The sequence below is a fragment of the Bos grunniens genome, chromosome 24 (genome assembly GCF_055505025.1).
Source record: "Bos grunniens cultivar Pamir isolate PY7600 chromosome 24, Bosgru_T2T1.0, whole genome shotgun sequence".
Classification (NCBI taxonomy): Eukaryota; Metazoa; Chordata; class Mammalia; order Artiodactyla; family Bovidae; genus Bos; species Bos grunniens.
Genome location: NC_141188.1, coordinates 36,710,312 through 36,725,482, shown reverse-complemented (window position 1 = coordinate 36,725,482; position 15,171 = coordinate 36,710,312). Strand labels below are relative to the sequence as shown.

General features: G+C 34.2%; 1 protein-coding gene across 4 annotated transcripts in view; it reads right to left on the bottom strand.

Moving 5' to 3' along the window:
• Positions 1-15,171, bottom strand: part of ROCK1 (Rho associated coiled-coil containing protein kinase 1) — a 124,963-nt gene that overhangs the window by 4,042 nt on the left and 105,750 nt on the right. For all 4 annotated transcript variants that reach the window (XM_086373029.1, XM_086373031.1, XM_086373032.1 and 1 more), the window contains 7 exons: positions 12,479-12,644; positions 10,785-10,878; positions 10,027-10,115; positions 7,241-7,429; positions 6,488-6,647; positions 935-1,005; positions 654-742 (listed from right to left, as the gene is read on the bottom strand). In XM_086373029.1, the coding sequence (XP_086229155.1) occupies positions 654-742; positions 935-1,005; positions 6,488-6,647; positions 7,241-7,429; positions 10,027-10,115; positions 10,785-10,878; positions 12,479-12,644 (858 nt within the window). The remainder of the gene's footprint in view (positions 1-653; positions 743-934; positions 1,006-6,487; positions 6,648-7,240; positions 7,430-10,026; positions 10,116-10,784; positions 10,879-12,478; positions 12,645-15,171) is intronic.

Below are 15,171 nucleotides of genomic sequence, written 5' to 3'. Positions count from 1 at the left end.
GTACACGAATGTTCAAAGCAGCTTTATCTTTAATAGGCCAAAATTAGAAAAAAACTAAAAAAAAAAATGGTTAAACAAACTCTTGATATATTCATACAACAGAACATTCAATCATGAAAAGAAAAAACTGTATCTTGGATGGACTTCAAGGGAACTACACTGAGTGAAAAGCATACCTCAAATGTTACAGACTATTTGATTCCATTTATATAACATCTGTGAAGTGACAAAACTACACAAACAGAGGACAGATTAGTGGTTGCCAGGACTAGAGGGGCACAGGAAGGTGCCTCGATGGCTGCAACAGGACACGAGGGACCCCCGTGCTGGAGCTTCTCTGTGCTTTAGCTTGGGCCTCTTTGACCTATTATTTAATGACCAACATAATTATATACTTTTTGAGATGTTCTACGAATGTAATACCAATAAATACTTGACATTTACAAAAAATGCTTTTCAAATACATCAATCAGGTATGGAATATTTTCTCTCTCATATTTTGGTAAAAGTAGGATTTAATATAAAGCTGTTATTTAAATTTGTTAGGGAAAGAAGTTTACAACATAGTTTAAATAACAAAATATAAACTAAATGGTAAGTCTAAAAATAATTTAACACTCAACAGACTTAAGATTGAATAAAAGGCTACTTACTCAATGTCCAATACCATAGACGGATTGGATTGTTCCTTATCTTGTTCATCATTATAGAACAAAATTTTTTTGCTGCTTACCACAACATACTAAAATGAAAAAAACAAGGGGAAGAGAAAACAGCAGTATTAACTTGGTTTAAAGTGGTACTATAATACTTGCCTTTTATGTCTAAATTATATTGTATCAATCTAAAAACAATGACAATTAATATAAGTTCTATGATTTAAGAATAAAATATACAACAAAATATCAACTAGAAAAAATGAGATATATGGTACCTGTTTCTTCCAGCCATATCTTTTGATATTTCCTCTATTTGGTATTGAAAGCCAACCTTCAATTCTTGATTCTAGAAGGAAAAAATAATATATAGTATTCTGTCACAAAAGGAAAAGCTATTACAAGCTGTCTGACAGCATGCAGCAGCAGGCATTGGAACACAGCTACATGAGTAAGTGCTAAAATCTGCTCTTTCATGCTTCAATCACACAAATCAACTTTAATGGCCATACAAAAATTGCAGAAAAAAATTCCAAGCCACTTTCCCCTTAAAATTAACTTTCAGTACTCAATCATAAAAGTATGAAACAATGACAATACCCTTAACAGCCAGGCAAGACTGGAATGGATTGCAGCTTAAATGGGATATGATACAGAAGACTTTAAATATCACTTAACATTGATACAAAAGTACTGAGCCAAAAAAAGAAAAAATGCAGCAAGTGGAACAGGTCAGAGGCATGATTTACACGAGAGAGAGCAAGCAAAAGTACAGAAGTGTCCTATTACTCACAGAAGACAAGAATAGAAGATAAATAAATAAGGAATGCAGGCAGACCAACTAGATATAAAGAATAAGAGACAAGCATTTTATTTGTTTTCTTAGTACAATATTCTGATAAACTTTCTGCTAAAACATTTATAACAATTTCATTGAAAGTGTCCAAATTTGGTTGGGGAGGGGTTCCTTAATTCTAGTGGTAAGTCCAATTACAATTCTTAGCAAACTAAAGAGGTATAAAGCCTTTAAAGTTTGTAGTATCAGAATAAACAGTAAAAGAACACAGAATTCAGCAGGTAAAACTGCTAATCTTTTACCAGTTTGCGCCCACCAGAAACTCTGATTAATTCAATCAAGGCATTTTATAATTATTATCATTAATGTTTAAATATATTAAATACATACTAAATATAATTAATGTTTATGATTCAATTTAGAAATTATTATTTTATATCAGGTGAGAGATAAGACCATAATTGTATTTTTTAGATCTATTATATTTGAAACACAGAAGAAAAGCAACCAACTTTAAGGTACAATGCTATAATGTGACATTATACCATTGTTTAAATCATGACCCTAAGGGGAATATATATTATCTTCCTCTGTGTAACTTAAAAGGTGTAAAACAGTTTGGTCTTAAAGTAATGATAATAGGTAACATTTACTATATATTTATTATTTATCAAGTACAAATAATACCTCATATATAATCTATATATATAACCTCATGAACATAGGATATTACATTCTCAGGAATATAGGATAAGATGGGTCCTCCTATCATCCTCCATTTACAAATGACGAGACTAAGGCTTAGCAAGGTGAACTGACTTGCCCTAGGGTAACCCTAGCAACTGGTAAAGCTCCAGGGTTCACCCAGGCAATCTAATTTCTGAGTTTCAATTCCTAGAGCATAGTGCTAATCTTCCCTTAGACAAACTCTGCAGTTAATTGAATCAGGAGTGATCTTGTTCCAGCTTCTTCCATGTACCTAATGGCCTTTGATTTTGTTATTCTCCTTCATTTAGTTGTTGAAGTGGAAGAAATTAATAATGAGAAACTTCAAAGTGATACTCTTCTTCTCCCAACTTTTTTCTTAGTTAGCATTATTATTTTGTTCATCAATAATTAATCTGTCCCATTATGCAGTTCCTTGGAAATTTTGAGAGCAGGGTACCACATCCGAGCACTTTTATATACACACACACACACACACACACACACCCACCCACCCCCCAAGGCATCTGACACACAGAGTAGGTACCTGATACACCGTTTAAAAAATTATTATTCTGCAGTTCTTTCTTTCTCAGTTAGCCAAGTAAAGTCACCTTCTATTTAAATAATGGTTGTAATTTAAAAACCACAGGGCTAATTTATATTCAATAACATACAGAAGGCTGCTGATCATTCACAAATATTCTAATTTACAAAAGGAAAAGTTATTGCTAGGAAAAGTTCCCTTCAGTGTGCCAAAGTCCATTTCATACCAGTAATTCCTCACTAAAAATAAAAGACATAAAAGCCATGGAAATCTTGACATTTATACAGAATTGTGTATGCCAAAATATCCTCCTTCCAAGCTATTTCTCTATGAGAATAAGTGCCAGAAATATATAAGCTTTCTGGTTGTAAGTTTGGATTAATTTGCCAATGTTTTCTTTGAATATACTGACTGAAATATATTTTCAATGAATTGTTGTATGTTGCCATTTCAGTGTTCCTATAGAAATTTTATACATCAAAGGCATTTTATGAATTAAATAAGCCCAATTTTATATCTTCCCTAATTGAAATAAAATGAAGAAATCAGAAACTCAAAAAAGGTGCTGAAGATATATGAAGGTTTTTGCCAGTTTAAAATTATTTTTTGCCAAAAATGTTATAACAGAATTTTAGTCTTTCCTTCCAGTGAATTCCCTTCAGAGAAGCAAGTAAACCAAACTCAGTGATTAAAAAAAATCACTTACTCTTGTCTTATATGCAACTTAATATACCAGTTTTTTATTCAGTTCTTTAAAATTTTTTTTAGTATGTAAGGACCTCCTTTAAAACTATGACCACCTGTGACCTAAGTGGCAATCTGAAAGTATAATATTCTAAATTCTTTTATAATACAAACAGAAATCAGCTTCTCCAGATAAATAAATGTTGAGGACTTCTAAGTCTAGATTATTATCAATAACATACTACAGAAGTACAAAAAAAAACTTGGTCCCAGGTTTCATTTATTTGTAGAGCAATTTGAACTTAAAAAAAAAATTTAGATGTGTATTATTGCAATATGAGCAATTAACTCCTTTAAGAGTTAATTATATGTAACTCATATAAAAAAGAGGATAATGTAAGAAAGAGGTGTAAATCAGTATCAAATATAGCCAATTCAAACATCAAGGCTAATCTCTGAAGACTACCAAAATTTACTTAGATGAACTACATATTGCTTAAGAAACACAGCTACAGAACCATTCCAAAAAATTTAAATTAAGAAGTGATATAAAAAAGAAAAAAATATCAATCAATGCTCAAGAATTCAGATGTACTGATTATCTCCAATCATTGATCAGTCTTCCAAACTAAATAAAATTAATCATTACCTTCAAAAAATCTTTCAGACATGTGAATGATAGGTAACTCTCAAATTAAGAATGAATGCCAAAACTTTTTACAATTCTTTCTAGATATGACCACAAAAACTTAACTTTATTTGCCAGAAGTCTAGTAAACAGTAAGACTTAATATAGACTTTCAAGTTACTAGTACTCTTGCCTGGAAAATCCCATGGACGAAGGAGCCTGGTAGGCTGCAGTCCATGAGGTCACTAAGAGTCGGACACGACTGAGCGACTTCACCTTCACTTTTCACTTTCATGCATTGGAGAAGGAAATAGCAACCCACTCAGTGTTCTTGCCTGGAGAATCCCAGGGATGGGGGAGCCTGGTGGGCTGCTGTCTATGGGGTCGCACAGAGTCGGACACGACTGAAGCAACTTAGCAGCAGCAGCAAACAGTAAGATATATGATACAGAGGCAAAGTAACTTTGATAATAATTATCCATAATTTCTACCTCCAATATGAAAGTCACAGCCTCCGATATGAAAAGGTGCAGCACTGTAAAGACCTCTGTAAAATTTCAAATTCAGAACACAGTAATAGAGAGATACCCTGACTGGTCAATGGAGAATGGCCACCAGCACCTTTTTTCTCTTTTTTTTCCCCTCCACTTGAACTTTGAAAATCTTAAAAGCAAAAATCTCTCAAAATACACAGCTATACTAAGTCATATACTCAGAATGGAACCAGTAGAAGCATTTAAAAATTTCTTTGCTGACTGATCCCTCCTGAATCGACTTATTAGATCAGGATTCTGAAGTCTAAATGGATATCTCACCTAAGTTTGCCAGTCAAACCACCTGATGATGCTTCGAGTTTAGCCTTCCTGAATAAGCCAGGATGAAATAAAACTCATTACCTTCCCCCAACCTCATCTCTCAATTCAAATCCTCTAGACAGTATTCACCAAGTCAGTCTCTGAAATGTTTAACCTAATACAAAGAAAACCAAGGCATACATAGTAAGACATTATAAATAAAGCTGAAGGGAAATGGATGGAATAAAGACAAAAAAACTTTTGTTGAACGCAGGACCTCTCCAGTGAGAGCACAAAGCCCTTATGACTAAACCGCCAGGAATTTCCATGTCATACTCTTTCTTAACTGATGATTGGGTCATAACCTTACAATGATGCTCAAACAACAGCTGAAGCTAGAGATTCTTATTAAATCCAAAGTGATCCTCTGATAAGGAAGTGAAGCTACAAGATTTTCAACAGGTTGGAGGTTTCAGAGAGCCAAAAATGGGAAAACGGAAGGAATTTTTTGACCATTGGAGTAAGAAATATTTATTCCCTGCCCTTCCCTTTCCAGATACCTCATTTTGAGCTAGCAAAGCCACAAAAGAATGACTATTACATAGAATACATATCAGAAGTGAATTCACTTCCTATTTTGAATTTCACTTTCTTGACCAATAACAGTAACATGAAATTTTCTAGGTAGTCTATCAAGTTTCTTATTTCAAATTCTCAACAACAACAAAAACAAGTAATATCTGTTAACACAGATCCTTATCATATCAAATGTGGTGATCTGTATCTTTCTTTTCATGCATTATTCAGGAAATACATTAATTAAAATCTACTTCAAGTTTAAGACCACTTAAAACTCTCAAGATCTTGAACTAAGAATATGTAGTACATTAAATTGGTGTGTCTGTGTGTGTATATGTATACCTTTAAAATTCATAATGCATGGTTTAGTATTTATAACCTATTAATTTCTAAATTGAACCTACATCATGTGTACTGCTCATCTCTGTTAAAAAGACATAAATGTATCCAAAAATGAGGCAATACATAGTATTTTTTTTTTTTCAATTGATTCTTCACTGGGAAAAAAAAAAAAGGAAAGAAGAAAAAGTCTGACATCCTAGCTCCTCACTTTTGCATTTACTTCACTCCCTGCCACCTCTCTGCACCTCCCAACTGCTTTTATCTACTTCTCCAAATTTGAAACTTTAAGTCTGGTTGAAGTTTATCACTATAGCACTAGGTAGGTTTCTATATAGGGCTGCTATGGTTCTGATTATTAAGTACAGTTCTTAGTTTCAGCATAAAAACACATAAAACACTAAACAGCTGCTACACATAAAAACATGTACAATTTTCCTTAAACACTGAGAGTTGTAGCAGCAGTTTTGACTTTCACCATAGGGATGGGCTACTCAATACTGATTCATAAACTTCAGGTTTCTATTTAAGAAGAGCCATTCAGAGCTATTTTAAGAGCCTAAGATTGTTTATGACTGCTTTTATGCTATAAAATGCACTAAGTATGCAAATATCAGACTCTGGGCCATCAGAAACATAAATCCCTTCTTAAGAATTCATGGACAAAATGACAGAGTTATAAATCCAAATAAAAGAAATCTACATTAATTCCCATTCTGTTTTAGCAAACCTGAATGAAGTAACAGCAATTATTCTTACCTGGAAGGTTTCCATCAGTTTCATCAGCACTGGGAAAACTAGCAACACTTGTAGAATCTGAAAGGTCCAACAGTTTGGCACGCAGCTGCTCAATGTCACTCTCTTTGCTGGCCAGCTGCATCTGAAGCTCATTCTTATGTGTACATTCTTCTACCAATTGCTATTAAGAAGTACCAAGATAATATAAAGAATTAAGTTCAAATCTCCAACATTAGAAACTAAGAATCAGTGTAGTTATAAAATATGTAACTGAGAATTGCTAATACTAAAAACTGACTATAAACTTCACGAATGGTTACTACCACAGATTGTACTACAACTATAAAACTGCAAGTTCTCTTCCTCAGTAATACACTGCATGCATAAGCTCCTTTTCTCTTTGCTTTAAAAAAGTATTTTGTTTTTTTCCTTCTAAAACACAAAGCATTAAAAACCAAAACCAAACACCTGTTAAAACAATAGAAAATGCTTTTATGGTTCCAAATGGAAGTGTAAAAGATACAGAGGAAAACCCTTGGTGGTTTCTCCAAAAGTAGCATTTCTAATCAAACAGATGCTAAGGGGTAAAAATTACTCAAGTTATAGTTAACAGAGTATCTTCCTAGTTTGTCAAGATCATGGTTCATATTACAGTAACAATAATCAAACTGGGAAGAATATAAACCTAAATATGCATTTTTTATACTGAACAAACTAAATAAGATAAATAGCTAGGTATATACAGTAATAACAAATGCACACACACAACCTTACCGCTTGCATTTCATTCAGCTCCTTCTGATGTTTCACTACCATTTGGTTGAATTTCTCTCTTTCCTGGTTGAGTTCAAGTTGGAGCTTTCGATTTTCTTTTTCTTTCTTTCTCAAATCCTGCGTATTTGCTTTCTTTCTATCGATTTTAAAGTCCTTTCGATTCATTATTTCTGCCAACTTGTTAACAGCCTATTATGATATTAAAATGTTATTAATAAGGTTCTTCATTGTAGCTATTCAATTTAAGCCTCCAGTAAAAAAAATTTTTTTTTCCTTCAAAATCAGGAAGCAGGACTTTTTGTGTGTGTGAAAATTAGGAGAACCTAATAAAGTTTGGAATATTGATAACCGGTAGCACAAGTAACTATTACTGACTCATCTCTTTGTTCAAATGTTTAATAAGAACCAGATAGGCTTACAAAAATCCAGTTACTGCTCAACAATTATTCAGCACTTACTATACTGCATGTAAACTAGATATAAGGACAGAAAATACAGTTAACCGCAAAGATAGCCTAGTCTGGCAGAGGAGCTGGAAAGCAAGCATGACAGTGCTGAGTGGAAAATCAGGAAAAAGAAGCAAGCAAGGTGCTACGGAAGCAGTACCTAATTGAGACTCGGAGAGGTCAGGGAAGGCTTCCTGGAATACCTGCATTTGTGTCCACATGTGTTTCTTAAAAAGACCAACAGGAATCGAATGAGCAAAGAAGAAATGGTATTAAGGAGGGGAGCCAAGGATGACACAAAAATTAGACGAAACAGTACACAGGCAGAAAGGCTCAAGATAATTTTTTTCTTTTAGACAAGTAGGAGGGCAGGGGGACAAGGCACCATACTCAGGCCCTCTTGAATGTGAAAGAGGTTGTAAATATAGTTGAGGCTAACCCCTTTTGCCAGAAGGAAAAAATATATTCTAAGTAAGACAGGACTGTTAAAAAGCACAGGAAATTAGCTACGTAAACCAAGAAACATAAGCTATGGTATATCTGTCCTGCAGTAGTTAAAAAAAAAAAAAATCAGATTTTTCCATCAAGATAGAACAAATCCCTAACCACTATCATTTTCATGTAGATTAGATCCCATCGAGGATAAAGAATCCTTGAGTAATATTTTTAGTGCAGTAAAAGCTTACATCACTGAACTCATAAACGGCTATTTGTTTTTTTCCAGTAGTAAATCTAACAAAAAAAAAACATAGAAGTATAATGTGAAGAACATGAAAAGCTATTATAGTTATCACTCATCAAAGACTATCTCTGCTAAAGCCTTCTCTTTTCTTTCATCTACTGGGTGCATATCCTTCTAGACTTTTCCTAAAACAATAAGTAGATTATATATAAATGTTTCAATTTTAAATGGAATTTTGCAGTACACTGTGTGCTGCAACTTGCTCCCTAAATTTAATACTGTATTAAATATCACAGTAAATATTATTTTTCTGTGTCATTACATGTAGATCTACTTCAATTATTTTTAATGGCTTCTTTGCATCTCTTTGTATGAGTTAGTTTTAGTTTTTCACTTTTAAAAATAATGTAGCAATTTTATTTCTGTATACTTCTTTTGAGAATTTATGGAAGTATTTAAATAGGATAAATTCCTAAATGAGCACATACTGGGTCACAGAATATGCACGTTCAAATGCTTTCTTCCGTTAAATTGTTTTTGTATGAATGAACGTTCCCCATGTGCTTATAATACTCAAAGTTGAGTACAATGACTCATTACAACCTGTCAATTTGATTGTCAAAAAGATATCTCATTATTGTTTCCATTCTTATTTCTTGCTTTACTACTGTGGTTGAACCTTTTCTGTTTTGGTCACGCCTTGAGGCATGTGGGATCTTAGTTCCCTGACGAGGATCAAACATGCGCCTCTTGCAGTGGAAGTACAGAGTCTCAACCACTGGACCACCAGTAAGTCCCTATGTTTGAGCCTTTTAAAAAAATCTTTACTGCTTCTTTTTTCTCAAGTGTCCCTTGGCTTTTTCTATTTTCTACTGAACGTTTTTCCTATTTGCAGATCCTCTTTATATCTATCCATATATGCTATAAATACTGGTCCTAGTTCATTTTCTTTCAACTAACATTCTTTTGGAGTATGTACAAGAATAAATGTCCATCTTTATCTTCGTGGTCTACGTTTACAGAGAGAAGTAAAATCTCCACTGAAGGATTTTCAATGACTATTAAGTGCATTTTTGAAAAATTACTTTAGTTGAAGGATTACTGAGAGAGAACAGATTAGTGGTAAGGAGCTATAAGTACAAAATATTTTACTGTAATTAAAAAAAAAAATCAACTGAGGTACACAGTACCTTTTGAATAATTAAAAACTACTGGATGACTTGGTACAATGACAAGATATCAAGTTTTAGTGTAAAAAACTGATCTAGCTGCAAAATACAAAGCGAAATGATACACCATCCCTTTTAAGTTTCTTACTCCCCATTCTTCTCTTTCTTTTCATTCTGCTCTCTTGACTTCAGTCAAGCATATGCTTTCTCCTCATTAAGTTTTCCTACTGTCAATTATGGGTCCTCCATACAATCTAAAACATATTTTTTTACTAATCAGATAACTAGACAAATTAGCTTTCTTAACTCAACTGAAATCCTATTTCCTAAATAAGACTTCTATATTTAATGAAAAAAGAATATTACATTATTTGTTCCAATGACTTGACAATCTCAGTTTTAAGAAAAAGGAAATGAAGAGCAAATATTAACTTCTGAATATATGATACTCAAATACAAACATATGGGGAAGGCTAAGCGCATGTATACCTGTGTTTTAAGGGTTCGTTCTGTATTGATATTCTTTTCAAAGGCAGCTTTAAGGATATTGATCTCCTCCTCCTTCTTCAATTTATATTCTGTCAACAAATTATATAAAATGTCATATATAATATGCCATTAATTTCTGCCTTGCAAACTAACAATGTCCTTCATTATTCAAATTAGTATATACTACATAGTAACTTTCAGTACCTTCATTAAATAATTCTTTTCTTCAGTTTATTGAGGTATAACAAATAAAATTTTAAGATTTTAAAATGTACAATGTGAAGAATTTATATATGTATACACTGTGAAAGGATCCCCCCACAATCAATTTAATTAACACTTTTATCACCTCATATATTTACCTTTTTATGGGGGGAGTGATGGTGAGAATATTTAAGTTCTCTAAGATAATACTTAGGGGCTTCCCTGGTGGCTTAGACAGTGAAAAATTCACCTGCAATGCAGGAGACCTAGGTTCGATCCCTGGGTCAGGAAGACCCCCTGGAGAAGGTCATAGCTACCCACTCCAGTATTCTTGCCTGGAGAATTTCATGAACAGAAGAGACTGGTGGGCTACAGTCCATGGGGTCGCAAAGAGTCAGACACAACTGAGTGACTAACCCTATTCAAGATAATACTTAAGGCTACAAAAGTTATTTAACATATGAAAACAAATTCTTCAAAACCCTAACACACAACAAAGATTTACCTCTGAACTTGATTTTAACGTTACAATTTTTTAAAAAAATCTTACATACCTTCCTCTGCCTTCCTCATTTTATCAGTTAGCTCTTCGTTTTCTTTTCTTAATAATTCAATATCTTTGGTTAGCATGCTATTCGTTTCTTCAAGCTAAACAAAGCACAGAAAGGTTGAAGTTGTATAGTCTCTTTGGTACTCTCATATTTAAAGCAATAATCTTTAAACAAATACTTGCATTTTCCATAGACAAGGACAGGTCAGACTTTGCTTAACAATAAAAATGTTTGGTTTCCAGTTTGAAATATGTGGAAGTAATTAAAAATATTTTAAAGTAACTGTTAACTTCCAAAAATTATTTCAGTGTCCATGTATACATACATAGTCATACAAATGAAAGGAATACAAGATGTAATAAAATAAGAACAAGACTAAAAACTAGGAAATGTACATTTAGTTCTCTGTCTCTGTGACCCTCAGCAAGTCACAATCTTTTTGGGCCTCAGTTTCTTCATCTGAATAACGATGACAAAAAGGACAATTTAAAATGTTTAGCTATTAGCATAAATGATACCACTGTGGGCCCATATATTTCCTCCCTATTTACTCCTTCCCTGACCCTACCCAGACCGTACTATGTGATAAAATCACTTCTTTGTCATCAAGGGCTTTTTAGGTAGTAGATATTATTTAATAATCAGAAGTGGCCTCTATGCTCTGTAGTCCCCAAACAATGATGAAGACCTTTGCTGACATATTCCTGATTCCCACAAGACTAGTTACCCATTCTTAGGAACTAGGAACGCACTTCCTATTTTTAAGCACATACCTCCCATACCCTAGGTTAACTAGGTCCCAATGGTCCTCTGGTGGTGTGTAGTGCAGCTGGGAATGCTTCTAGATCATTTTCTGCCCAAACCCACTCCATGATTACTGGACCCATAGTAACCTGTCCAAAGACTGTACAGAGCTGCCTGCCTTGGCGTTTTAGTCTAAAGATACCTTCTCAGTTCAGTGGGCACTTTTCATTCTCTCTGCCCTCCAACAATTACTTTCAGTAATTTACTTGTTCCCCATTCTATTTATATGACTGCATTTAATCTTCATCAGAATCCTATGACATAGGTATTATTTTTATTTTATAGTGAAGAATCTGAGGCTTGAAGAAGTCAAAGCAAACTGCCAAGATGACGTAACTTCTTAGGGGCAAAGCTGGGGTTTGAATCCAGATCTACTTACACCAGAGCACTTGATGGTGGCTTTACCACCAAGAAGAAAACTCTAATTCCCCTTTCTAGCCCCATAGTCTATTGACCATACTATACATTTTAGGAATAGACAACTGTTTGTAGTAACAGTTTCTCTATAATGGATTTGTACATATACACAAGGAATTTTTGTGGATATCCACATCCCAAAATAGCATCTCTGAATTTTACAGAATTTTGGCCATGAAATCAGTTGCAATTTATTAAGATAATAAAGCAAATGAATTTAAGGTTAAGTATTTCTTCACATAAAATATATTAAGATCTATAACAAGAAAGGGGGAAAAAACCCAATATACTGAATAAGAATTTCAATTATTAACAATTATTTTACATTATATAAACTATTTTATATATGCATACAAGTAGACCATTGTGTGTAAGGAAATACTCATGCACATACCCTTACCCAAACACTTTAAAATGTGGCCTGTTTAGATTTTTCAATTAATTTTAATCACAAAACTTAGCTAACTATCACTTACCCGACTAAGAGTGTGATCTTTATCTGTAATCTCTTGTCTATTTCTTGAGGCAGCTTTCTTGCTTTCTTGGGTCAGTTCAAAATACTGTTCTTCCAGAAGCCCTCGAGCCAACTGCTCAGATTCAGCCTTTGTTTCCGCTAGATCCAACTGAGTAGCAAGAGTTTCTCTGGTAGATTTAAGAGAAAGATGAGTATAAACAAATCCAATTCATTCTTCCAGCTTAACTATATGGTTTTATTTAATTGATAAAAGAATTAACTATTCTATTGCTTAAAACAAACCCTGAACCCATTACAAACTTTCTAGAAAAGTAACCTCTCACACTTGCAGTCTATTCCTGAAAAGGAATTTGCTGGGATCTGGAAGGAAAGGCAGCATGGCACAGTGGGAAAGTCACTGGCTTGTAAATCAAGAGGCCAGACCTAGACCCTGATCCTCTTCTATCCCCATTCTATCCCATTGGGTAGGGACACTAGGCAAGTTCCTTACACTTATAAGAACTCAACTTAATCAAATCCATTAAATGAGAGAATTAAGCTACATTATTTTTGAGGTCCCTTCCAGCTCTGAAATTTAATGAGATTATGAAGATTTATAAATAGATTGGCAAACCACTATAAACTATTCTAGGAATGCTGCTTGGGAATTACCCTTTAAAGCCTTTCAGAATTGACATTCGGACCACGACCAGATCACTGCAGTTTGCCTGCTCTTCCTAGGAAGAGAAACTGTCTTCAATAAGTTATCTCGGTCATAACTGTAACTCTACATACAGTAGATGCTCAATAAATGTTTATTAAATAAATGAATGACTTCTACCTACTTTCTATTAAGGGAGTAATACAAATAAAATTTTCTGTCTCAAGCCTAAAGAGGAAGACATATAGTAACTATAAAAACCAGTAATAATATCCATTCTTTTGTCCAACAAATATTTAAAGTTCCTATGTGCCAAACACTGTTCTGGGATTTAAGGCATACAGCAGTAACAAACTCTTTGCCCTCAGAAAGTATATATTAGCAAGGTGAAACAATTTAAAGAAATGAACAATATATAGTACGCCACAGAGAACAATAAAAGGAAAGGTGAAGAGGCATAAGTTGTGGTCACTATTTTATTGAGGGCGATCAAGAATGTCTCTCTGCTAAGCTGATATCTGAGAAAATAAAAGGAGGAAGTAAGACAGGAGCCACGCAGGTATCTGGGAATGCTTTTAGGCAAAGGAAACATCTAGTAAGAAATGTTCTAAAGGAAGCTAATGTGAGGGGTGTCGGGGGTGGTTGTGAGATGTGATAAGTGAATTGGGGAGAAAGAACAAGTGTTAGAAGGCTTTCTAAAACAACAGAGGGACTCGCTTTTACTCTGAGTGCTCCATTTTAAAGAGATCATTCAGGCTGCTAGTTAAAATCAGACTTAGTAGGGGGACAATGGCAGAAGCGGCAATACAGTGGCAGAAGCAGTGAGCAGACACCTGAAATAATCAAGACTGGAGACAATGGCAATTTGGATCAAGTTGGTAAATGATGAAAAGTGGTGAGAAATGATCAGATTCTGGACAGGCTTTTTAGTTACAGCTAGGCTATATTGATAGATTGCATGCAGAACGTAAGAAAAAAAAGAAGAGTCTAAGATGACACCAACTTTTGGATTTAAGCAACTAGGACTAACAAAACAGCTAATATGGACAGGAGGAAGACAGCAAGGAGCAGGTGGGGGAGTAAGGCATTTTTCTGGACATGTTATATATGATATGCTTGTTAAACACTCTAGTGGAGATGTCAGACAGCTGCATTTACAAGTCTAAAATTCAGGGGAGAATATACTTGTACACTGATGTTATTTAAAGCCATTAGGCTGGATGAGAACAAGCAGGGAGTGATCCCTTGGGCCCTCCATAGTTTAAAGGTCTCAGAGATGGGAAACGACAAAGGAGCAAAGACGGGTGAGGAAGAGGAAACAGTTCTACAGGCGGAAAAGAGTTCGGTGTCACAGAAACCAAATGAAGCAAATTCAGAAAGAGTAATCAATGATGCCAACTGCTGCTATTAAATAAGATAATAGTTAAGAACTGACTGACTACAGTTCTTAACTATTAGGAAGCCCCAGGTGACCTTGAAAAAGGTTATTTTGGTAGAGTAATGAGTGCAAAGTTTTGAATGAGCTCAAGAAAGAGTTAAGAGAAGAGAACCTGAAGGTAAGTGGTATGTCACTTTTCAAGGAAGCTTGCTACAAAAGGAAGCAAAAAATAGGTTATTATCTGTAAGTAGATACACAGTTTAAAGAAAAGGAGGTTATTTTTTAAGAAAATGTTTACTTCTATGCTTATCTAACAATGGAAATGACTACAGAAAGGAAAAAACTGATGCAGGAGTGTAACTGATTCACTTTGCTGTACACCTGAAACTAACACAACACTGTAAATCAACAACACTCCAAGAAAAATTTAAAAAAAAAAAAGAAGGAAAGATGAGAGAATTATCAGAGTTACAGGCAGAAAGGGATGGGATCGAAGGGCTGCCTGTTAGGTCAACTCATGTTAATTTTGTCTATTTTCATGAATCAGAAGGAAGGTAGGATTTACATGTACAGCTGCAGACAGGTCAGTGGCTGTGTTAGTGGAAGAGAGCAGATGTCCTATGACTTTCAGGAAACAAGACTATTTGCTGAGAATGAGAACAAGAAGTTGTTGATT